Source organism: Gnatocerus cornutus, chromosome 4 (genome assembly GCF_029298725.1).
Source record: "Gnatocerus cornutus isolate USDA-ARS CGAHR chromosome 4, icGnaCorn1.1, whole genome shotgun sequence".
Taxonomy (NCBI): Eukaryota; Metazoa; Arthropoda; class Insecta; order Coleoptera; family Tenebrionidae; genus Gnatocerus; species Gnatocerus cornutus.
The window spans coordinates 1,554,553-1,578,930 of record NC_142236.1 but is presented as its reverse complement, the minus strand read 5'-3'; the positions used below and the strand labels follow the sequence as shown (position 1 = coordinate 1,578,930).

At 40.5% G+C, this 24,378-nt stretch overlaps 1 protein-coding gene across 1 annotated transcript in view; it reads left to right on the top strand.

Annotated features, from left to right (window-relative positions):
- Positions 1-23,974, top strand: part of CAP (Cbl-associated protein) — a 28,289-nt gene extending 4,315 nt beyond the window's left edge. Inside the window, exons 3-24 of the mRNA XM_088033608.1 lie at positions 1,380-1,531; positions 2,007-2,077; positions 3,140-3,241; positions 5,767-5,865; positions 6,146-10,729; positions 13,450-13,839; positions 14,547-14,645; positions 14,696-14,829; positions 14,901-14,976; positions 15,024-15,059; positions 15,207-15,357; positions 15,406-15,517; positions 15,649-15,681; positions 15,824-15,889; positions 15,988-16,037; positions 16,087-16,259; positions 16,471-20,358; positions 20,531-20,590; positions 21,913-22,091; positions 22,698-22,997; positions 23,061-23,536; positions 23,707-23,974. Of these exons, the coding sequence (XP_087889734.1) occupies positions 1,380-1,531; positions 2,007-2,077; positions 3,140-3,241; positions 5,767-5,865; positions 6,146-10,729; positions 13,450-13,839; positions 14,547-14,645; positions 14,696-14,829; positions 14,901-14,976; positions 15,024-15,059; positions 15,207-15,357; positions 15,406-15,517; positions 15,649-15,681; positions 15,824-15,889; positions 15,988-16,037; positions 16,087-16,259; positions 16,471-20,358; positions 20,531-20,590; positions 21,913-22,091; positions 22,698-22,997; positions 23,061-23,536; positions 23,707-23,875 (11,400 nt within the window). The 3' untranslated portion in view covers positions 23,876-23,974. The remainder of the gene's footprint in view (positions 1-1,379; positions 1,532-2,006; positions 2,078-3,139; positions 3,242-5,766; positions 5,866-6,145; positions 10,730-13,449; positions 13,840-14,546; positions 14,646-14,695; positions 14,830-14,900; positions 14,977-15,023; positions 15,060-15,206; positions 15,358-15,405; positions 15,518-15,648; positions 15,682-15,823; positions 15,890-15,987; positions 16,038-16,086; positions 16,260-16,470; positions 20,359-20,530; positions 20,591-21,912; positions 22,092-22,697; positions 22,998-23,060; positions 23,537-23,706) is intronic.
- Positions 23,975-24,378: the final 404 nt, after the last annotated feature.

Genomic DNA, 24,378 nt, shown 5'->3' with positions numbered 1-24,378 from the left:
TACTGAAATTAGAAGGTGGATTTCGAATCGTAGAGAGGATTTAAATTAATTTTCCTTCGTGTCAAAATCTGTCAAACATTCATTCTTATCCAGAGAGAAACTCCAAAGTATGATTTAATGTCAAAATTACACGAATTTAATTGATACTTTGATTGTGATAAAGCGGTGACTAATCAATCATGCCAAATTACCGATAATTATTAATCATAAACATAATTAATTACGAAATATCTACTTTTAAAAAGGTTGCGATGATTTATTAAAAAACGTGTTTGGTAATCACCAATTGATGATCATAATAATTGATACTCAAATAAAAAGAGATCGATTGATGTTTCTAACTAAAAATAACGGAAAATTACGTTATTTAAAAAAAATATGTAGAATATAAAGTATAAAAGTGCTAGATTTTTAATATTCGGTTCCATTAAGCTGACTGCAATTTTTGGACCAAAATAAATTCATGGAAATATGCAAATCGATAACGGAGCTGCAACAATATTATTTTACATTAGGATAATATCTACAATTAATTTCCAAAATCAATAGTGCAGTTAATTAATTCTGTAACATAAACACATAATTGCAAAATTGCCCTTTTACGCAAAATCAATAAACAAGCTTTTGTTGCACTTCTAAACAGTTAACTTCACTTAATTAGAGCAAGACCGATAAAAAAGCTCTTCGGCCAGAACAATAAGTTCCACGGTTCCAATCAATTAACAAAACAATAATCGCAATAAATCCTCGTTTTATACTTACACAAAACAATAAACTCTACATTTAACGTCTACTTCAAGTACTTTAACGACGTAAAAAGCGCCCTTATCTCCCATAATCACTCTAATACTTTCCTCCTATCGTTTTATTCCCAGTAATTATCTGACAAAGTGCAGCCCCCAGAAAACCAGACCATGAGGGCGTCTCCTATCAAATATCACCATAAAAATGAGCGTTTGAGTTGTCGTGATAATTCAACTTGTGTTTGTCCAAGAGACCGAGTGCATACTAATGCTGTGTTAATATTAACATTCTTAAGCACCCTCTGTGATAGTAGAAAGAGGGCTCTGAATGTTAATGAACTGTGGGCAGTGGTAGAAGCGGCAGTTTTTTCGAGAAACAACACCGAGCGGTTGTCGATCGATCAATATTTATGGTGATTGCGAGAAATCGGAAGTGATGTTGAAGTTCTGTTCGCCTCAGAGACAGAAGGAGTTTGGGGTTCAAGTAAATTTACTTTATTTTAGATAAGGGGTGTGTGAGGAAATGAGAGGGAAGTGCGAAAAGAATTGGTCTTTTTGAAATTTTTGCAAGAAAAATGCGCAATAAGATTGCATTTCGAGATAGGCAACTTTCTACACAGACGTGTTTTGATATAGGTAAACCCGGGCAGCAAAGCGGCGCTTCGAGGCATCAGAGAAGGAGATTTCATCACATCGATTAACAACCAATCCACAAAAGACATCTCCAACGCTGAAGCTCATGCTTTATTGAGGAATTCAGGAGATACCCTCAAGCTCGGATTAAATGAGTGAGTAACTTTGTGGTCAATTCTTCGCGTCTGCAGATGGCGCGCTTGTAATTCAACTACAAAAATTACGCGGTAATTCATTAATAATCCTCGACTGTTGATTAACCATTGTTCTTACATTACTGTCATCAAATTCATATCGACAGCAGCTAAAAATACCAAACAATGAACTTCAAATAATGCCCATGACATCACAACATGCAAATATCGACAACAACCAATAATTTACTAATTATCTGCTTCAATCTCATTATCGAATCGGTTTTCTAGCCCTTTTCGTCGTAAAAATAAATAAGGTGGCATCGTCATGTGCCCACATGTTATTGCCTCGCCTTGTCCGTCACTCCCGATGACCCTAAAACTTTCCAAGCAGAAATCCTCTGCTCTGAGTGACATGACAATGTCCGACAGAGTAACAGAACGAAATAACAATTACGATTGACAGGGTATCGATTACATAATGTGAATTTTGCAGGGACGGCGGATCGCCCAAGAGGAGACAATATAGGACGGTCCATCAGGAGACGCATTCGGAAACTGTCAGAAGTGAGTGGCCAAAAATAGTAACCTATTAATGTAACAGTAATAATTTTTTGCCGACTTTTTTATTAGCATTCAGAATATTAAGTTTTGGATGAAATTTATTCTGGAGCAATAGAAAGTTATTTTTAATGTAGAGTTATTGTCTTCTTATTCTAAATGATGGAGTTTTGCTCCATTAAGTCAGGGACGGATTTAAGAAATTTTTATTTTCAAGGCGGTCTAAAAGTTTCCAATATTTTGCATTTGGACCTGTAATTTTAGTAGATTTGAATGAAATTTAAAGAGATTACCGGTTGTTGAGTATCTAGCCCAAATCTCAAATTTTTTTAGTAACAGGAACGGATTTTAGAAATTTTTATTTTCAAGACAGGCCAAAAAATGAAAATATTTTTAATTCGGACCTGTAACTTTAGTAGTTTTACCGTTAGCGCAATAAAATTTGGTGAGGTTACTGTTTCTAACTTGCTGACTGTACCAAATCTCAAATTTTTTGAACAACAGAGACGGATATTTCAGAAATTTTCATTTTCAAGACAAACTAAAAAATGCAAATATTTTCATTTCGGACTTGTAACTTTAGTAGTTTTGACACTATTTCTAATTTGAGCCATTTGAAACTGAAACGACTTTCACCTAATTTGAGCACATTGAAACCACTTTTCCGCACTAAAAACCGAATTAAACATAATAATAACTACAAGATTTTAGCCAACTAACAAAAATTTCAATTCAATAGCAATTTTTATGTCTTCATGGCAAAGCACTTCACAATTGGCTTCCATAAAACCTGTCGCCGCAACAACGTTTCTGCAATACCAACCATTATCCACACTTCACCACGTCATGCATTCCTGAAAAATCCCGCTTCAATCAAAAGAAATTCCTTCTCACTCTGGAGAAAAATCTCTTCACGGTTCACCAACCTTCATTCTTAACACCGTTCGTTCGAAAATCATCTCTTTCAAGAAGATTCCGCAAACGCCGCTTATACACTTCTCAGTGTGACGGAAAAATTACAAGACAATTCGTTTCACTGGGGAAACTTTACAATTCGGTTTTTTACAGGATCGAGCACCACTTCTTACACGACAGTAACTTCATCGAAAACTATTGACACGTCCAACGAACTGGCATCGAAAGTTAACGGAAGTACGAGAAATTTGAACGGTGAGTGAAAAAAAAAAGGGAAACGCACCCTTTCATTATGGTTTTAATTAATATCCCATTACGCTGTGTGCTTTATGGAAGGCGAATAATTTAAAGCAAACATCGCCTCGTTATTTTCGTTTTCGAAAGCTTGAATATTCTCAAGCCGCAACGTCTCTATAAATCCAATCAAACCAGTGAAAAACAATAAAACGAAGGTGTGTCAGACACATTAGTTCCACCAACTTCACTAAGTTATTAGAAACGATCCGGGCACAGGAAAAATCCATACTAGTGTTTGATCAGTTTCTTAGTGCAATGAAATTCCGGTGGTTGGTCTGTTTTGATAAGCTCGCCGAAAAAGGGACTTGGAGGAAACGGCAAAAGAGACGTAAGTTTAACAAAAGGTTAGCGTTACATCCTGAGTTATTGATTTTAACAAAACTCTTTTGATTTTATAATTCAGCATGTTTCCACGTTTCAAGGTTCGAATTGAGGACTTTTCGTTCAGTTTCATCATTTCCTATTAATTTTTCAGAGGATCCATTATGCATGAAATCGATAGCTTTGGAAAAACTGTAATTAAGTTCAAAGTTCAAGCTATTTGTACAATTTTTATTGGTGGTCCTCGTTAATTTTTACGAGCTTTTTTTAATTACATCGCCCACGCATTACTACAGAATATCCTTTGCGTAACCCGTTACTTCCCTTTATTGTTACTACCTGAACAATCAATCGGATTACGCAGATTGTGTAACATTAGGGGGTTATTATGCAAAACACGTTGTTATTGTCAAATTTTAAGGAGCGGACTCCGGATACGCTCCGGTGCTTGGCGCTCCCTCTCCGGAGCCGGAAGAGTAGTGGGACATATCCTATGATCTGTTTTGATCGACGACCAGATAGTTTACCACATCCAGCGTCGGCATGGGTTGGTAATTACCGTGGTCGTGGTAGTGTTACAAAGGATTGTATTCTAACACCGCGAAAGTCTGTAAGTTGAGCTTTTTTATATTAAAGGGATGAAAAATGAATAGATTATTATTATCAAGAAAGCTATAAATACACCTCCCATTGTGTTCCTTTGCAAAAATTGGCGGTGATGCTTCTATTGTTGGAGTTCTGACCTCAAAGAGTTTAATAAAACTACTTTTTAAGACCGACTGATAACATTTTACAGCCGGAATAACAAATATTTAAATATGTAATTATACGATAAGACCACTTTGACTATTAAGTTTTATTTAATTAAGTGTTCCAACGATAATGGAGAGCTGTAAGTAGTAACTGATTACAAATTAAAATAGTAAATTCTGAATATTCTACTCTCATTGTTAGAATTCCAGGGACGTAAATAATACAGTGTACTTTCGACATCAAATGTTTGGGTCCTGAAATTAACACATTCCTTGGATGTTAGTATTTGAAATATTTCGCTAATTTCTTTGTCCGTTGATTTGGATGTGTACACTAAATACCAACACTGAGAAACGCGTGCTTACAAAGAACGTTGTGTCTTCTAGAGATATATGTTAACACATGTGTTGTCTTGACAATTTGTTTTTATTATAGAGGTATTATTGTGCTGGACAATGGAATGAGTAGTAGGTATTCAAAACATTCACGAGATTTCCGAGCTATCAGAAATTAATACTAGGAGCGTTTAAACAAGTCTAGATATCATAAATTTCTACTCCAATTTTTTAAGCCTTTAGAAACCTAAAAACACTAAAAATTTGAGGTTTTTTTTATTAAAATTTGCATATAAAGTCGATTACGATTTTTTTTAAATTTGAATTTCCAATAAAAGAACCAAAAAAAGTAAAACTCTGGGAAATAAATCTCGCGGAATTAGAACATCAAAGAACACCAAAGTGAGTTTTGTCAAAACACTTCCAGAACCTTCAATTTCAGTTATTTAATATTGTCAATTAGTACCCTAAAACAACAATTACATGGTTACATAATTGAATTAAATTTATAATTAATTTGGATAGTTTACTTTACCGCATTTCCATTAAGAGCTACCGTGAGATTAACCGACAAAGCCTTGATCATATTTGTATACAGAGATAATTGCAGCTTAAATTAAAACAGCAAAGAAACCTGACATTGTCCGTATTTAACACTTTTTACATCTATTTCAGACCTGTCAGTTGAAGGTAAAAAAAAATGCAAATTCTTTCCCCATTATTGCAAACCGCGCGCCACTCTGCTGTTTCATTAAATTCCTGGCGAATTTTAATTTTAACAACACAATTTTGCAAAAAACTAGTGCAGAACCATCTCCATGACCCTCGCAAGTTTCTGGTAACCACCTTGACACCGACAATTCCGCGGAAACAAGTTAATTAACTTCAATAATGATGGAACGCATTATTCAATCGCTGCACTTGACAACCGTTATAATCGTGTATTTCAGTGAAATGAAACGTTACCAAATTACCGAAAACAATCGACCTCGTTATGCTGGGAATTTATGTTACAGTGCGATTTACATAAGTAAACAATATGCGCGGTTACGTAACATTGTAACAAATTTCCAGGTGAGCCCCCCAACACCCCAGCAGTCCCCCACAGGTCCCCATTATCATTGTCGTCGAGCTCATCAACATCAACATATACATCGTTGACGTCACCATCAGGTAAGTCGCAATATCGCTACATTAACCGTAATTAGCTACATGCGAGTTCAAGTGGACTCAGCTCGGTCGTAATCAGTGGCGTTTTACTCCTTCCGATTATTAAAATTTCCTTATCATTGTTAACGCAGTGTTCTCACAGTAAATTGTTAAAATTCCCGCTTGCGTTCCCTCAGTGTTGTGTTTGTGTCAGTGCAAAACAGACTAACGTGTTACGTGAGTGGTTTCTAACACTTCCTGTTGTCTTCTCCTGTCCTGTAATGTCTCCGTCCGTCTCGTTTAGGAACTGATATGGCTGATAACGCAAGGTCGCGCCGGAAAAGAGGTCGCAACAGGAGAAAAGCGAAAGTGAACGCCACTGAGGTAATCATTGAAGAAACCGAACGTTGCGACTCTCCAGGCGACAAGAAGGAATACCGGGTGGAGTCACCTCAGCGAGTTAAATCTCCAGAAGGCAAAAAGCCCGTTAAGAGTAGAAGTTTGGATGATGATGACGTCAAAATCCAAGAACTCTCAGAAGTCAGCGAGAGCGAGGATAAATCCGAGTGTAAAGCGATAGTGTCGGAAGCAGAATCAGACGTAGAATGGGAAGTCACAACCACCATGGAGGACCCCCTTGTCCAAACCGGTACTATAAGTACTCTCTCCTTGAACTTAGACCTTTGTACCACCCAGGAAGTCTCTTTAATCTCACCAGAAGAAGAACTCACCCTCCGCAACTTCCTCGAGGGTTTAAACTTGGTCAATTCTCCGGAGGACGCATTCAGACAAATCAACGAAATCAGTACTATGGAAAGTGTGAAAAAACGACGTGCCCGAAAACGAGCCGCCATAGAACAGTACTTTTCTCCCATGGTACAAAACCCGCGATTCCTCGACGTCATCAGCGAGGAAACGAGCGATTTAAGTGACCGCGAGCAGTCTTTCACCCACCATTTAAAACAAGGTACTCCAGAACCAGACGTTCCACAGTCACGACCAAAAAAAACTAGACGTGTGGTGGCAAATCCAACCATTCTAGTTGGCACGAAAATCATCGATGTCCCTGCAGTCACCCATGAAATTTCCACAAGCAATTTACCGCAATCCACAGCTGAAGTCGTCTTCTTGGATGACAGCTCCAACAGTACCACGCCGGACCCCAAATCAGAAGACGACGAGAAGATTACCACTGATGATCTCTTATCAAGTGCACATTCAAGTTTCGCAGACATCCGCGAGTCGGAGACTGCCGAAGAGAAGAAACAAGTGACATTTGTGGTGAAGAAAGACGACGTGTTGGTTTCAGAGGGTCAGAGCGTGGAGTGGAACGAAGAAAAAGCGATCGGAGCAGAACTTACACCTCCTCCAACTCCTGACGACGTTTCTCCAAGAAACGAAACGAAATGTCAGGAGGATCCTCAAATTCAGAATAGAGTAGTGAATATAACAGTGGAGAGAAGAGATGCTCAAGACAAAGAAGAGATGTCCATTGATCAACCAAGGTCAGAAGAAATTGAAACTACAACCTTCAAATCAGAAGTTTCGTTTTCAAGTGCACCAAAAAGCTCAAAAAGTACGCGGGAAAACGAAGAAAAAACGAGAAAGGCAGAAATAAAAGCCGAAGAAGAGAAACAGTCCAGTTCTTCCGCGGATCATAGTGATTTTTCGGAATCTTCTTACAAAAGTTTTGAGACTGAAAGAATAATACCAATTAGTATAGAAAATAGACATAACATTGCTCAAAACGAAACAACTAAAGAAAAAACAAAAAGAATCATACCAGTTACAGTAGAAAAAGAAGAAAAGAAAGCTCAAGAAGTAGATCACGAACTTAAGGAGAAATTTTTGTCTTCACCTTCTACTAATCCGAGATCTAACGTCGAAAGAATAATCCCAATCACCACAGAAGGTGAAAAGAAAAATACTCAAACTTCGGGTGAACTCGGTTCAAAAAAACTAGAAGAAACCAAAGAAAGAATAGATAAGTTTTTTACCTCAGTATCCGAAACACCAAGACCTTTAACAAGCAATGCAGAAATAATAATACCAATCACAATAGAAACAGAAGAGAAATCTACTCAAAATAAACTTAAAATTATTTCAAAGAAACTCGAAGAAACGAAAGAAAAGTTATTTGAAAAACAATCTCAAGTACCAATAAATTCAGCAGACTCTTCAAGACCTAAGACAGAAAGAATAATTTTGATTACGCTAGAAAACGACCAGAAAACTAATCTACACGATAAAGATGTTGCTTCAAAGAAGGTAGAAGTAACTAAAGAAAGGGCGGATCAAAATTTTTTATCATCTACATCTGAAGCACATATAAATTCAACTGTTGAAAGAATAATTCCAGTCACAGTCGAAAGAGAAGAGAAAATTGCTCAAAATGATGAACTAATGTCCAACAAACTAGAAGAAACGAAAGATAAAATTGTTGACGCTCCAAGTCCTAAAGACTCAAGATCTACGACTGAAAGAATAATACCATTTACGGTAAAGAAAGATGAAAAAACTAGTTTATATAAAAAACTAGAAGAAACCAAAGAAAGGATAAATCAAAAATTTTTATCGTCCAAATCTGAAGCACCTGTTGAAAAAATAATAACAGTTACAAAAGAAGATATCACCTCAAGCAAAATAGATAAAACTAAAGAAAAGCTAGCTGGTGATAATTCTTTTTCATACTCTGATTATTCTAAATTTTCGGAAAATGCAGAAAGAATTATACCCGTTGCACGAGAAAACAAATTAGAAGAAGCCAAAGAACGCATAATAAACATAAAAATTGAGAAAGAAACTGAAACTCAACCAAACAACTTTGCTCAAACTGTTCCCAAAAAGTTAGAGGACAGAGTGATAAACGTAGAAGTTGATAAAGATTGGAAACCAAAGGCTGATGCAAAAGAGAATCCAAGCAAGGAAAAAATAGTACCTGTGAGAATAGAGGAGAAAAGCTCCACAGATACTCAAATTTTCAGGCAAAGCTCATATGAAAAATCAGAGTATAGTTCTTTTTCTCATGGTTCTTCTATCGAATCAGCCGCCAATCAGGTTCCCAAAGAAAAAATAATAAATGTAGAAGTAGAACCTAGATCTAAAAAACTAGAGGAAAAAAATGTTAAACCAACAAAGCAAGATAAAAGAATAAAAATCACTAAAGAAATAAGAATACCAGTCGAAATAAACGTGAAACCTAAACCGACACTTTACGATTACACCAAGAAATCTGAGGGCAGCAAGGAAACAATAATACACGTTGAATTGGAAAAATCACCTCCCAAATCCGACAAATTCAAAAATGAAGAAATTAGCGAAACACAAGACACGAAAGATTGTCCGGAAATTGTTAAACTGGATGACATGAAGCCACCTGTGGTTGTAACCCCTTCCAGTCCCAACCCCTTTTCAAAATTGCTCACATCAGAACCAGAATATAAACAGTTCAACCCTGCCGACAGTGAAAAAAAAATAGAACAAAAAAATAACGCAAGACAAGATGATCAAGATTTAAAAGTAGAGCATGAGTCAACACTGAAGCGTTTTTTAGATGAGGAAAATGTTCAAAGCAGTTTATTAGATCAGAAAACTGAAGAAAAAGAATCTCCGTCCAAAGAAGTCGAGTCAATTTGTGGTGTCCCTCGTCCAACAACCCTCTTCTACTCGAATGTTCTGAGCCCACCGGCACCCTCGCCGTCTCCGTCTCACAGCAGTGGAAGTTCTTCTCGCGCCACCTCTCTCTGTACTGTAAAAAACAGCTCCACTGCTGATTTAACTTCAATAGACGAAGAACCTACGAAAAAGGAATATCCGTTGTCTCTTCGCGAAATCTGTGTCAACTTCCTAGCGACTCAACCGTTCGGAACGGACATCTTGCAAGAACTAGCTGATGTGTCTTCAAGCATTGAACATTTAACCCAAAATCTCCTAACCCCAACCCCTAATCTGCCGGCTTTCATGAAAAAATCGAATGATAGTGTTGAAATTCCAGCAATGTCTAAAGATTGGGTTGGTCTTCCCACTGAAGAAGATCCTCGAGTTCTGGTATGTCTCTCACCCACGCAGAAGCTTCAATTGGATAAGAGCAGGAAAATGAGCGATGAAGCGGCCAAATTGCTTGATTTGCACGAGAAGTTTATTTATAGGACGACTTATCACGACGCGGTTGAAAGACAAGTTAAAAATGAAGTCGAAATTACCGCGATTAAGCCCGATGTGAGTAACAGATTGTTGGCAATCATCCGAGATGCACAAGAACCGAAATTTCGGAAGTTCAGTACGCTACCACTCAACATGGACAGTGCGCGATTGAAAGCGAAGGACCTGTCAGAGTGGCTAAAACTCGCCAGAAGTAAAAGCACCGACGACGAAAATAACCAAAACGTTGGAAATGCGCAGAGGCGGAACTCTTTACCACAGGAATTGTACAAACAACAGATGGAATACTTGCAGGAGAAAGAGAGGGAGATCCAGCGGGAATTGGAGATTTTGGAGGAGGAAAAACGAAACCTGGACATGTCGAGGAAATTCCGACCTGAAGATTACCACATCTCCAAAAAGGGCGACTTTGCAACGAGGAAAACGCGACCGGTGTCTATGCCAGTGGCGACAGAGTTCTTCCGACAACAAATGTACGAGGAGTACCTGGACCAGATCGCCGCGAGAGAAGAACGAAAACAACACAAAGTCATCAAAGTGTCGATGGTGGAAACCTCTCCAATCATCAAAGCCTCCACTGGAATCGAAGACGAATTCATGAACAAAGTGAAACAGAAGCAGGAATTGGGGAAACTGAACCGGGAAGACAACACTGACGATGAGTCAGACGACAAAGTCCCCAAACACTTGCAGGAATTCCTGGACATTGCGAAAATAGATGCCGATGGTGAGTGATGTGTTGTCACCCCATTGTTGCTTGGCTTTTGTGCTCATACGTGTTGTGACGTCTAAATTTAAACAGTGGGAATTAGGTTGCGCGTGCTAGGGGAACCCGGGGAAATCACCTATAATCCCCAAGTTCCCCTACATTTTACATAATATCGCATGACCTTTAGGTGCGCCGCCTTGCATATGTCACCGGAAGTGTTGTAAGGATGCAAGAAGGATTAACAGGGTCCTCAGCAAAAACCGACCGCATAAAAACACCAGTTTACTACACGAAATTGATTCGGAACTCGTTGTAGCAAAAGGGTTTTTGCTTTGTAGAGGTTGGTGATGCATCTAATTCAAATTAAGGACTGTAATTACGCCTGCACTAACCAGCGATGTCTGATAATGGAATGCTAAATTTTGTCTTAACATCATGAATGAACATGTGGTAATAAAATAACAGATGACTAACGGCACGTTATTTGTTCGGTGTAAACACCGCATCGTCCATTTTACAATTCATGGCGGGTTCAAAAGGAATTTTGTTGTAAATTAGACGATTTGGCACGCCTTTTGTTTGTTGATTTTAAAAATTCGAAGGGAATTGGCAGTTCTGTCGATGATTCTGATTTAGAACAAAAAAAGAACAGTTTCTCTATTTGTACTATTAGCGCGCAGGAAGTTTAAATGGTTGCCTACAAGCCTACTTCCTCCGTACTCACTCAATTAACCTTGAAACAAAGCAAGTTAAATTTAGCACCCTAAGGTAAGACTTTGTATCTCTTACCCAGGTCAGACTGATTACCTGTGAGGTCAATGAAACATTAAAAGAGTTAATTCCCACATTTCCGCGCCCAATCAATAATCCTCCAGTCTCAGTCTCTCATTCTCATTAAAAATGAATCCTCTTGTCGGACAAACGAGCTTTTATGCTCCTCCGCTCATAAATCCCTAGCTTCTTTCTTTTAGCCCTCCCTGCCGATTTTTTTAGCATCAAATTAGCATAAACACATCCGCTGATTAATCGTAACACGTCCATCAAAACGTCAAATAAACAGTCCTAAATCGATTCGTCAAATTTAGTCGGTCAATCGGTAGAAACGACGACTTGGCGAGATCTAAATCCGTAGCGTCCCGACGCTACTGGTGGTTGTCGACGTCGGTGCCAAGACTCCGTGCAGTTAGCCACAGACCCTGTGCCGTAGCACGTGTGTTATGCAGTGATGTAGTGAACATTTTGGAAAATGATAGCACCAGCGCCTACTTTCAAGGCCACAGCGCCGTCACCAAGTAGGTCCCTAACTTCACCCCAAATTGTTTCTTTTTCTTCATTGTAACTCCACGATTAAGCTTTGATTGAATTATTGTGAACAGTGTGTAGCAAATTTTGATGATTGCTTAAAAATAAGTCCGGAAAGTCAAGGTTTTAAAGCTGATCTAAGTTACTTTAAATAAGTCGAGTGGCCGCTCAATTAAATTTTATTTTCGGTTTTGTATTGCGTGGAGTTTGTTATTGTTCGAATGAGTAATAAGTTAATTTATATTTTGATAAATAATTTGTCAGCAGGCAATTAGGATCCGAATACAAATTATTTTAAGAATGATGTTAATAACCGAAGCTGTCACACGAAATTTACATCTGGTTTCGAAAATTTAAATCAAGTATTTTTGGATTGATTCTAAATATAATTAATAGGAACTAATTCATGGTAAGTTGAAACAGAACAAAATTTATGACACAATGGAAATTTTTATTGAAACGGCCAGAAGTCAATTTTAATTGCGCGATTAACTAATCACAGGTTAATTTTTAGAATAAAGTCGAAAGGATTTTTTTTTTATTAAATTGTCGAGTAATTATTACCGAACGACAAACATTACTCATAGAATACCACTAAAAATAGCCACACTTTATAACAGTATTAACTATCTGACATAACGACCGAACGTAAACAAAAATTGTTTTGAAGTTTCGACGTTTTAGCTCGTTTTAGCTGAATTTTCATACACAAACTAGCAAAACCTAACTAAAAATAATTTTCGCGGCGAAATGATTTATGACTGTTTCTTTTCGTCACTCCTCCCCTCTTGTAATTAAACGAAATTTCGTCCGATTTGTTGCCTCCGTTGGTATCGGATTTCGTAATTTTCCTGTCCGCAAAAGTCTCGTTTCGTAAGTCCGCTAATTTTAAAATTAATTTCGCAGGTAAAATACGAGCGAGTTATCAAAATGTGGTTCTTTGATCTTTAATTCCTCGCTGAGTCAATCTTGAGGTTCGTTATTTAATATTTGAAAATGAAGTTTCTTAATTTCCACCGACTTGGCAAGCGACATAAGCGCACAGTTATTTCGGGTTAAATTAAAAATGGACTTGCACAACACCGGAAGTGGCTCTATGATATAAGCGGAACAGCGTTATTTTGCAAACTCCGTCACAAAAGTTTTGTTAAATTCTAAAATAAGTTTGATGGTTCCGTTTCGACAGGAAGACAACAGATTTGTCCACATGGTGTTTATAACGAATTTGTCCGAGTTTCTATTTTTACCTGTCCCTCTTCAGTGACTCATCTTAGTAGGAGTATCTAAATTAAAAGTGGAACTAAAATACGGAATTAAAAACACGCCCTACAACTCCACCCACATGGTCCATTACTAGAATCATTCAAATAGACCATCAAGGTCTCATCAATGAAATGAAAATTCTGTCCTAGATCTCACTCTAAAATTATCTGCAGGTGTGTGGTCGCCTGGCCAAAAACAAGACGCTCGACCCGAAGAAGTGTCCCGCTCCAAACAGGGCAATAATGAGCCTATTTCGCCCGTTTGGACTCCCAAAAGTGCCACTTCAAGTCCCACAGTCGAACGAAAGGAGTTTCGACCGGTCAAATTCGAATCTCCGGTTCTGAGCAGAAAAGGTTACAGAAACGACGAAAGCGATTCCTCCCAAGAACCCCCGTGGAGAGTACCAGACACCAGCAGCGATACTGGAGTCGTCCTGTCATCTACCCTTGAAAAACGTCTTCCGACTAGTCACTCTTCGCCGGCTTCTGGATTCAGTGATTTTTCAACGACACGATTGCCGAGGGTTCAGAATCCGACGATAACTCTTCTCCAAAAGGCTAGAGGTACGTTTTATTATTCCGTTGCGGTTTTATGGGGGCTAAAAATATTCTCCCGAATTTTTCGAGTGTTTGACTTTCAAAGCTTCGTTTCACAGAAGCGCTATTTTCAGGAGGTCTAATCGCCCAAATTATGAATTTATCGCGGTAGATTAAAAGACACCGTTTGATATGTCAGTTTACGATCAACATTTGAATTTAGCATGCATTAAAGTAGAGAGAGTTTTAACGTGGCAGTTTATAACCGTTTTATGGAGATTACACGTTTCGGGGAGTATGGAAAAAGCACATATCTACAAACATCTTTCACGTTTTGGGGATAAATTTTTCATGATTATTGTACTTCTGTTGGTTTTTAATTTAGTTCAGCCAACGGAAAACGAGTTAGTTTTCCGCGAGTTTCACCACATTTTAATAAACAACATAAAAACAGACCTCGAACTTAATGAATAGATACTAAAAAGTAAAACACACGCATATAGAAAAATAAACACGTAAATAAAAAGTATCTGCAACACCTTATTAGGGGCCACAAAAGTAGATAAAAACCACGGAAAATCCAGATAAACCCGCCCCCCGAATTCTCGATGATTTATGAATCCCAATCGTGCTCTATCTACCTACAATCGCATTAAAATACTTTATCTCGCTGATAAACCTGAGAGCATCCTCTCAGATCACGCCGGAATTCTATGAACCCCAATTTGTTACAGAAGGTCAGCTACCGAAAGGCGCGCTGTACATAGAACAGGACCAAAGCGTGAAAAGGACAAAACATGAGAAGCCAGGATTCGTAGGACCCGGAGAAATTTGTACGTTTTTTTCCTTTTTTCTTAATTTATTTTCAAGACTCGTCTTTCAGTGTACAAAATTAAAAACGAATACACCAGCGAATCCGACAGCGAAAGGCCCCGAAAAATGGCGGATCTGGGCCCCAGGAAGTTCGAAGGAATCGGACCAACTACAAGAGATGGCATGCCGATGATCCTCAGATCGGTTAGTATCAAGGTTATCGCCGAGTGATAACCAAAATAGTACAGAATGTGTACTTACAAGTGTTTTAACAGGAAGTGAAAGACGCCAACCAATCAAAATGGTACAAGAAGATGTACGATACCATCCACAAGCAGCGACCCCATCGAGGTAAGACGTGGTTTCTACCTTTAACACTGCTAATGTTTATGTTCCAGACGAGTTTGTTACCGTGCGATACAAGCAAAAGAGAGGTAATTTCCATTAGTTAAAAATAGCTCGTTTGCTTCGAGTTTATCGTTAAATTTTAATAGTAGCCTTCGCTTGCCCCTTCTACTGATAAGATAACGCTTAGTAGTTGTCGTGTGTTTGTTTAACACCCTGTCAAATCCGTGTTCCAGGACAATATCCATACACTTCCGGCTATTTGTCGGAACCGGAACCCGGAGCGTATGACAGCGACTTCACCGATTACAAATACGCAACGTTAGATCGAAGACGGATTAGGGATAACGAAATGTCTTCTACGATGCCGAGAAATGCACCAGATAAGTAAGTAGATCCGGTGTCCGTCAATCAAGATTTGATTGGGGGTTACAGGGTCGGCGCGAGCGTAATCAAGCACGGCCACGACCCTTATAAGAATCAGCCAGGTCGGATCGAAAACTACATTCCTGGCCATTCGTCCATTTCCGAGAAAGAAGCCAAAGAGGTAACTAATTTTTTTTAATGTAGGAATCCAAAGCTGAGCTTTCATCAGTGGTTAAAAACGTGTAACGCATGATCACAGTTACCAGATTTTGCTTGTAGACGCTGTCTTACTAAAATGTTTTCCATTTTTAGTGGTGGGACGAAGTCATGGACATATTCGACGGGGTAGGATATTTTTTGATTATCATTTTTGGTTAGATTTCACCTTATTGTTAACCACAAAGCGTCTCGTTGTGTTAATTTCCTCCAACGACACGTTTTTCTCATTGGTGTTGGGTTTGTCACTAACATTCTTTTTTAACAAAAGTGGTTGGACGACAATTCGGCACTACCAAGCTATGACTATATGTTCTCCAGAGCTCTAGCCAGATCTGTAAGGACAATCTTTCTTTTACACGACACAGAGACCGCATGATGCATGAGCATGTTACACTCTTTCACGACACTCGGACTAATTTTGATTTTTTCTAGCACTTGGAGCAACAAAAGAGAGTCCCCCAGACGAAGAGCTTCATCAATCAGTAAGTATGAGTTTTCTTCCCTCCTCCAGGTGTAACAGTTTTTCTTCAGAGCTCTCAAAGAATCCGGGTATGAAAGCGACTCCACTCTTGTTTTCCGACGAAGGGACGACACCGCTCAACTTCTCAGTCCTACTGAGCAAAAAGAAGCGTACAAGGCAATCCAAAAAGGAGGAGATGTCCCTCTGTATGGACTCCGAAAACCCGCACCTGAACGTCCTAAAGGTCAGTATGTCCACAGCCCATGAAGTCTTCTTAAAACAAACTAATAGAGGTAATGGTGATGCATGCACTACTCATTAACACGGTGTTGGAAAAAGGTTTGTTTCATTGTCACCAAAAGTGTTTGAACTATCTCTTCCCCACACAACACACTTCGTTTCTGGAGCACACGTTACACTTCTTCTTGAAGATGCTAATGGTGAAGAATTTCCAGAGGAACCAGAAGTGGAGTTCTTTCCCATATCGCCGACCCTGACACGTATACGAGTACACAAAACCGTGAAACCACAAAAAGAAATTCTCTGTTATCCCGTCACTGTCCACCCACACCCATCGACAGTTTTCGCCCATTACAAAAGAACAGCACCTTCCGCTGTCACTCCCAAACCCCCATCTCCTCCAAGGAGACGATCGTCGCGGAATAACTCAACTTTACGATTGATTTCGACCATGAAAGTCAAAAGCGAAAAATCACCGATTTGTAGACGCCACGAAACGTGTTTCACCACAACCTCAAACGTCGACAACACCAAAGTGAAGTACTTGAGGGACAAAATCACTTGCAAACTATCACCAGCGCGCGGCAAAGACACCAAACCCAAAATTCGAGTGTCCAAAGTGGTCACCGCGTCTCCAGAATTGCGATCTAGAATCGTCTCAACTTTGACCACAAGCAAAGATGCAAAGACTAGAATCCAAAGTCGTACCAACATCAAAAACATATGCTGCCGCGCTGGAGCCAAAAAGTGCAAGAAATGCGCTAGTAGAGCAGAAACAAAGATCGCACCTCCGCAGACAAAGACTTTCGGTACGGAAAAAAGAAAAGTCGACCTCACTCTTCCGAAAATCCGAAGAACCACAATTGTGAGTTCTCCCGACTTACTCTCACCAACTGAAGTGAAGAAAGCTGTGGAGACGCAGAGCCGAACTCTACCATCCGGTGCTGTTTTCAAGAGGACCACGGCGGTGTTGACCAACTCCAAGGACGCCGTCTTACCGATCAAAGTCGGAATAACCGATAAAGGAAAGAGTCTCCTCAGGAGTACCATTTATAAACCACCGAGTCCCTCACTAAAACTGCGCGCAAAATCACTCTCACCAGTTCTGAGCGAGAAGCCACAACACAAAATATCCCTAGAATCTCTACGATCTCCACTCGGTACCAAGAGAGTTATCTCGACGACCGGACGAGCTCCCTTGACTAAAACCTCGAAAATCACCAAGCCTAAGACAGTATCCAGTACGGATTTAAAGAGAGTCAAGTCGACAAAAGAGCAAATCAACGGTGACATCAAAAAGAGTACCAAAACCAAAGACACCAAGTGCGCAGGTCGTGCTGCAGGCACTGAAATAGCAAAGAAACTCCGCGAAATGTCCGACGAATTTGGATCAGCGGACCTTACAGAAATCCAAAAGCAGAAAGAAGCGATCCAAACCGACTACTTCTTTCAGCATCTTTTCTTACGCGATTTACCATCACCAACGCCATCGATGGCTAGTCGCAGCTCTTGGCTACTAGAAAGAGCGTACCAACTCCAGAAACGGAGATCGTCAACTGAACCAACGATAAGCGCCATGAAAGTGTACTTGAGTCACACCAGACCGGTGAGCGACTCCAAGTTCCGTAGTCTTGACTTGGCGTTATCACGTTCAAGATCAGCGAGTCCAAGAAGCGTCACTTGGGAGGTTCCTCCAGTTCACCATGTGGAAAAAAGAAGTTCGAGTCTTCCTCCGAAATTGGTGTTTTCACAAACCAGTCGCCCTGTATCGCCGAAAGTCGAGAGAAGATTCAAATCGCCAACGCCACCACCGTCACCGCGATTGATTCGTTCTCCGTCATCGCGAAGAATCATGCAGATGAAGAATCAAATTGAGAGAATCAGTGAAGGGTCCGAGAGCCCAAAGAACGAACTCTCGATTTACACGTGTCCGAGTATTTGCCACAGTACTAGTTCTATTGATTCGTACGACAGAAAAGAGTACCAGAACTACGTCAAAGAGCTGTTGAGATCAAGTACCAGAAGCAGCAAATTCAAGGATTTAAACGACTTTTATTCAGCGATTGAAAAGTTCGGACGTTTGGAACAAACGGCGTCTTCGTACAGTTTGAAACCCAGAGGACGCTTCGAGGATGAGATAATCGACTACGACAGATGGCGCGAGGTTCGTACCAGAGAACGCGCGGAGAAAGAGCTCAAGAGTTTAATAACGCAGCTCAAGAAAGACGCCAAAGAAAAAGGTTTCGTGTTCAGTCCAAAAGAGGTTGATTCGTATCGATGGAAAAAAGAGTACGACCGAGGGTTACGAATCAAAGAAAAATCCGTCGATAATATTAAAGAAGAGTTTGAAAAGTTGAAAGACGAAGAATCAGAACGTGAGAACGCAAAAAGACGCGAACTTGCGAGTCTGAAGGACACTTACAAACCTCTGTGGAGAGGAGATTCTGTCTTGAGCTTGGCTAACAAGATGGTGGAACGCCGATCGCAATCAGAAGGCCGCGTGTCTTCGGCTCGCCAAAAGATAATCGATTCTGAAGCAATGCTAACTCATGGGATTGGAAGTAGAATCTGGAGCAGTTTATCCAGCGAACAAGTCAACATTCTCAAGAACCAGTTGTCGGAGATCTACAGTCAAAACTTGCCAAAGAAAGAGACTCTGGACTACTCCATTCAAGTCCCAGAGGAGAGTGTCTACAGATCGCCTCTTACAGTACGTCGCAACTCGGACTCCCCACCTAAGAGTTTATCCGAGAACGACAAGAAGGTGTTGTCCCACTCTATAAGCAAAGAAGTGTTGGAACGGCGACCGGTCCTACTTGCCAAAGAAACCAGAGGTGCTATAGCGGCAGCGATGTCCAAATCCTGCCCTCCAGAGTTCCACGAAGAACCTTGCAAAGCGTTGGTAAAAACCGACGCAACAACCTCAAAGCTCGTTTCCGCTAGTGAAACAGAAAGTGGAAGCACCGACGAGTCCACAAAGACAGTCATCCAAGTCAAAGACGAGATTAAGAAGAAAGTGGAGTACTTTGAAACCGTGGCCGAACAAGAAAAGTTTGCACCGACCATCTACAAACCCGCTGAAGATTTCGACGACGCGTCTTCGATTCAATCACCCACGTTCAAGCGTCGCTCCATCACCTCCCAGAGTTACCAGAATCTGAAGGAGTTCTTCGGTGAACAAGAACTCATGAAGTTTGCAACGGTTCCGTTGTCAGCGACAAGAAAAGAAGTTTACGTTTCGCCCCAGCGCCCGCAAGCGCTGGGTTCTTCGGCTTCAGAAGCTACCATGAACGGTAGCATCTCCAGAAGTCGGAGTCTTTCACCCGAGCCATTGACTGTGGTAAAAAGCGGCGAAGTTCGGAGATTGAAAACTCAATTCGAGTCCCCCGAACGTCCGTATCCTCCGAGAATGACGTTTTTGAAACCCAGAAGATGTCGTAGCGACCCCAGTTTGTACAAATACAGTCAGATTTGTATCCCCGGACAGAATCACGGGGACGTGGAGTTGTTGAGGTGTAAGTATGAATACCCCGCGCATGCAGGAAGAGGGCGCAGTCGTCATAGACGTGGGGGAGTAGTCTCGCCTACGTTTCTACGCGCGGAAGACCGATTCATGCCCCACATCAACATTATAAGCAAAATCGCGAATTTGTACGCGAAGAAACACAATCCTGAAGAGAAATCGCAGAGCATGGAAGAATTGGCGAACATTCTCGGTTGCCCTGTCGGTGAAGTCGAGAAACTCCGCCAAAAGTTCGACGCGTACGGTGGTAATATTTCTCTTCTTGGCCACATGTTCACCTCATCCCCCAATATCAAAGAACTTCGCGACATAGCTCCGTATCTTGCAGCCTCTTGGATGGCGCATCGTTACCCGAAATCTGAAGACAACACGCGTTCTTTGTCGTCTCCGGAGAGTTCCTTAGCCTCTCGTGACACTAGTTTAGTCCGTCGCCAAAGACCCAAATCCTGTTCTCCTCCACCGAAAAAGACGATCCTTAAAGACGAGAAGTTTGATGCGAAGAATCGGTACCAGCCTGAACCACTAAGGTACAAATCGTGGTGGAGTTCCACACATACCAGACCCTCAGTTTCATTTAAAGGTGTTGTATTTAAGTTAAGGAAGACACATCATAGTGTTAACGGGCACACATTTTAAATAGTTCAAATGCTTTTTCATTGCATGCAGCTTCATTTTTTTACAATGTTCTTGGGAGTGTCTCGAAACATTGAGTTTTATTAATGTCATGCTCATGTTTGCGATGTTACGTGTAGAACCAGAGCCGCCACTGCCACCTCCAAAGGGACACCACGACGTAAGACATCTTCAGCAAGGTAGAGTGTAGAGTTACGAGTGTTAACCCAACGTTGGGCATTTTTAAGGCAAATTTGCTATCACAAAACCAACAAAACCGCCTTTCTCATATTTGCATAATCTCTTATCGCGTTTCTCACATCGTTTATCGATCTGGGTATTGTCTAACGACACCACTTAAAACCCCGCAGTCACATTTCGCGGTGCCACATTCCAATACCATCGACGCATGACCTAACTGTAACCACAAATCACAAATATATCAATCAATATAATGATAACGTCATGGTAATCACATCAGTTACGCGTTTTTTGTGCACAAGTGCGTTAGTGAATCATGAGCACTGCAGTGAATCTCCGCAGGAAAACGCCGGGGCAGCTTGCACGGCAGGAAACGGCCTTGTATCGACACACCATAGCTAATCTTCCGATGGTTTACGGGCCCATACCGTACAGTTAGTACCATAAAAAATTTTGCTTTCACACTGATTATTTATGCATCAATGATTATTTCATTTGAATGTGGGAAAAGCTCTTTCACTAGGACCCGGGGCTACGTTACAACCTGTTTCGCGGAGGTTTCACTTTAGTTCGTTTCCACACTAATCCGCTAAATTAGCGTTATCAGCGGTGTCGGTGCAGTGATAAAGAGGGAATTCCTGCGATATTCGCTCAGATTTTTTAATTTTTTTATTTGCTTTCCATGTAAGGGACAATGCTGGGCGTTACGACATTTTACACTTAAGTGACTCACTAACACAAGAATAATATCGCCCATGACATTGTACGATGTAATAAAATGTAACACAACAATTGCGGCGACCTTTAACCACACCATATGGGTACAATTTCACCTGCTGTCGCGACCATCTCCTATACGTCTTCCCTACTATGGTCAGTGGGGACTCCTAAAGACCGCCGGAGTCAACAAACGCGCTCAGTTGATAAAATGAAAATGGTGCGAGCGCGCGGAACGGAAATGAGAAACCAAAAATAAAAAAAAAGTGGCAACTTCGGTCTCCGCGTTACAAATTTAAATCAAATTCGATGGATTTCGGTGAGTATGATTTTCCAACTTCCGCTTCGTGTTATTGACCACGTTCTGATTGTCTTCGTTACGATTTTATGGCTCGCTTCAGGTGTCACTAACACGAAGAAGGTTAGTGTGTTCTTTAAACGGTTTATCAGTCGCTGTGCTGAATTTAAAGTAGTTTTTTGAAATTGCCTTGGAAATGCCCGGAATACCCGTATAACACAAAACCCCACATAACGGTCGGCGTTATTGACTTTAACTCTCAAATCTCCTCGTATTTACGCATCTAAAACGATTTTCCGCTTCCAGAATCGCCAAGAAAATATGTGGAAAACGAAGTGACAATCCATTACAAAACTCCCGTTCGCCAAGAAATCAAAGAGTACCTGAGCGAAGACGAACTCGCGTATCGACAGGCGGAAGCAATGAAGAAAATCTACCAAGAAGAACGGCGACGAAAATACCTTCAGGTTAGCAAGTCGTTACAAGTAAGTCGATTATAGAATATACAGAGTGGCGCTGGAACTGTAACGCTTGTACGTATTTAACACAGTGCGAATTAAAGAACAAACGAAATTGTTTTCCGACCTTCGAGAAATTATTATTACCTACACGGCCTTGGATAATTTTATCTCCGATTGCTCATTAAATTTATAACTACGCAATGAACATTTTTATTTAGTGGAGCCGCTTCTGTATTTTTGCCATGTTGCCATTATGCTCATTTACATATCACGACTTGCAATTTGCATATTTCCGTTGTGCTGTAAGTGGTTTCAATGTGATAAGTATGAATAGAAATATGAATTTATTATAACCACACTTAACAAAAAACGAAATTTCTAAAATATCTCCAGAGAAAATCATTTCAATCAGATTTTTTTTCTAAATTTGCATATTTTTTTTGATCGTGCTAATTGGCGATCTTGTGGAACGTAAATATGTACATATTCATGAATTTTGGCGTCTTGGCTATTTTAATTCATGGAGCTAAAAATAGCGTTCGTACTAACATTGTTTGAGAAAATTAACACTGAGCTCCATTCATCTTTTGCTCTTTGCTTGTTGTAAACGCAATGCTGTTGTTACTTTAGGAGCTCCAAGACTTGAACAATCGCCGCCACACCGACAACTTTATTCCTTCGCAAAAGTCGCCAATCCCCCTGAATCGTTACGACGACTTCGACGATCTCGCCCCCCCGGTGAAGCCCCGGCCCCGATCCCCCGAACCCCGCCTAATGGCGAGAGCTCTCTACAATTTCGTCGGGCAAACAGCACGCGAACTGACCTTCCGCAAGGGAGATCTCATCTACGTCAGAAGACAGGTGGACAAGAACTGGTATGAAGGAGAGTTGAATGCCATGGTCGGACTTTTCCCCGTCAACTATGTCGAGGTTAGTAGGTTACGCGCGCGGAAATTGGAGAAAGTTCCATTTTTATGGGTTACATCATTCCAGATCGTCACGTACGACACTGCCAAAGCCACCCCTCGAAAGTCCCATGAAGGCCAAGCCAGAGCCAAATATAATTTCGTAGCCCAAACTCATCTAGAGCTGTCTCTTGCGAAAGGAGAATTGGTTGTCGTAACCCGGCGGGTTGATGACAATTGGTTCGAAGGGAAAATCGGAGGTCGTAAAGGAATTTTCCCCGTTTCGTACGTGGATATTTTGATTGATCCCAGCGATCCGCCGTCTCCTAGTGCTAAACCAGTGGCGGCGCCGGCGGCACACTCTCTCTTACTAAACGGTTCATCCGGAGGCAAAGAATCAATGGGAAGTCACAGCTACACACCAAATCTCTCATCAAATCAACTCACTTCAAGTTACCACGCCAAACCTGTACAAATCAGCGGAAGTTACGGATCGCTGAATCGGGGGGCCAAAAATCCTGTTAATCAAACCCTGCATATCGAGACACAGGCTGAACCCATCCCGTAAGTAAACCGCCAGGTGTTGGAAAGTCGCAATTATCTCCGTTTTCTAATTAATCTCTCTGAGATGACCTACAGACACTCCATCCGAAGATGCACAACTCTTATCAATATAAATATTGCATGTTTACTTTTGCAAGTCATGTTTGAATCTGACGCAAGTTCTTTTCCAGATACCGAGCGTTGTACAAGTATCTCCCGCAAAACGACGATGAATTGGAGCTTCTTGAAGGAGACACCGTATACGTCCTGGAGAAATGCGACGACGGTTGGTACGTCGGGTCCAGCGATCGAACAGGAGCTTTTGGGACGTTTCCCGGAAACTACGTCGAGAAGATTTAGCGATTCGACTAATTTCTGTACAAAACGGTGTGAATCGGAGACGCACAGATGATATTGAATCCGTCAGAAAATTGCAACAGAAATACAACACAACTGAGCTAACTATAAACTACATTGCCATACCAAAAAAATCTCTAATAATAAGGTTTCTGATTACGTATCTACATTGCAGTTGCAATTTTCGATTCTAGTAGCGCTTCTAGATTGTAAAAACGATAGGTTAGTTAAGCATCTAGTCATTAGCCAAATAATCTACTTTAGGGTCATACGATTGCACCATCAATATCATCATCATTGTTCTTCCAAAATCTAAAATTTTAACTTCCTTCTCGTCACGAATTGTAGACCTAACGTGTTTATGCGTAACCCCTCTATTATAAGACTTGAATATAGGAGTGCCTTTGAATACAATACCTTAACCTGTTATTATTTACTGCATCAAATAGTTATATTTACACTTAGACCAAGTGATATTGCTTTGACAGAGCGCGTATATTGATGTT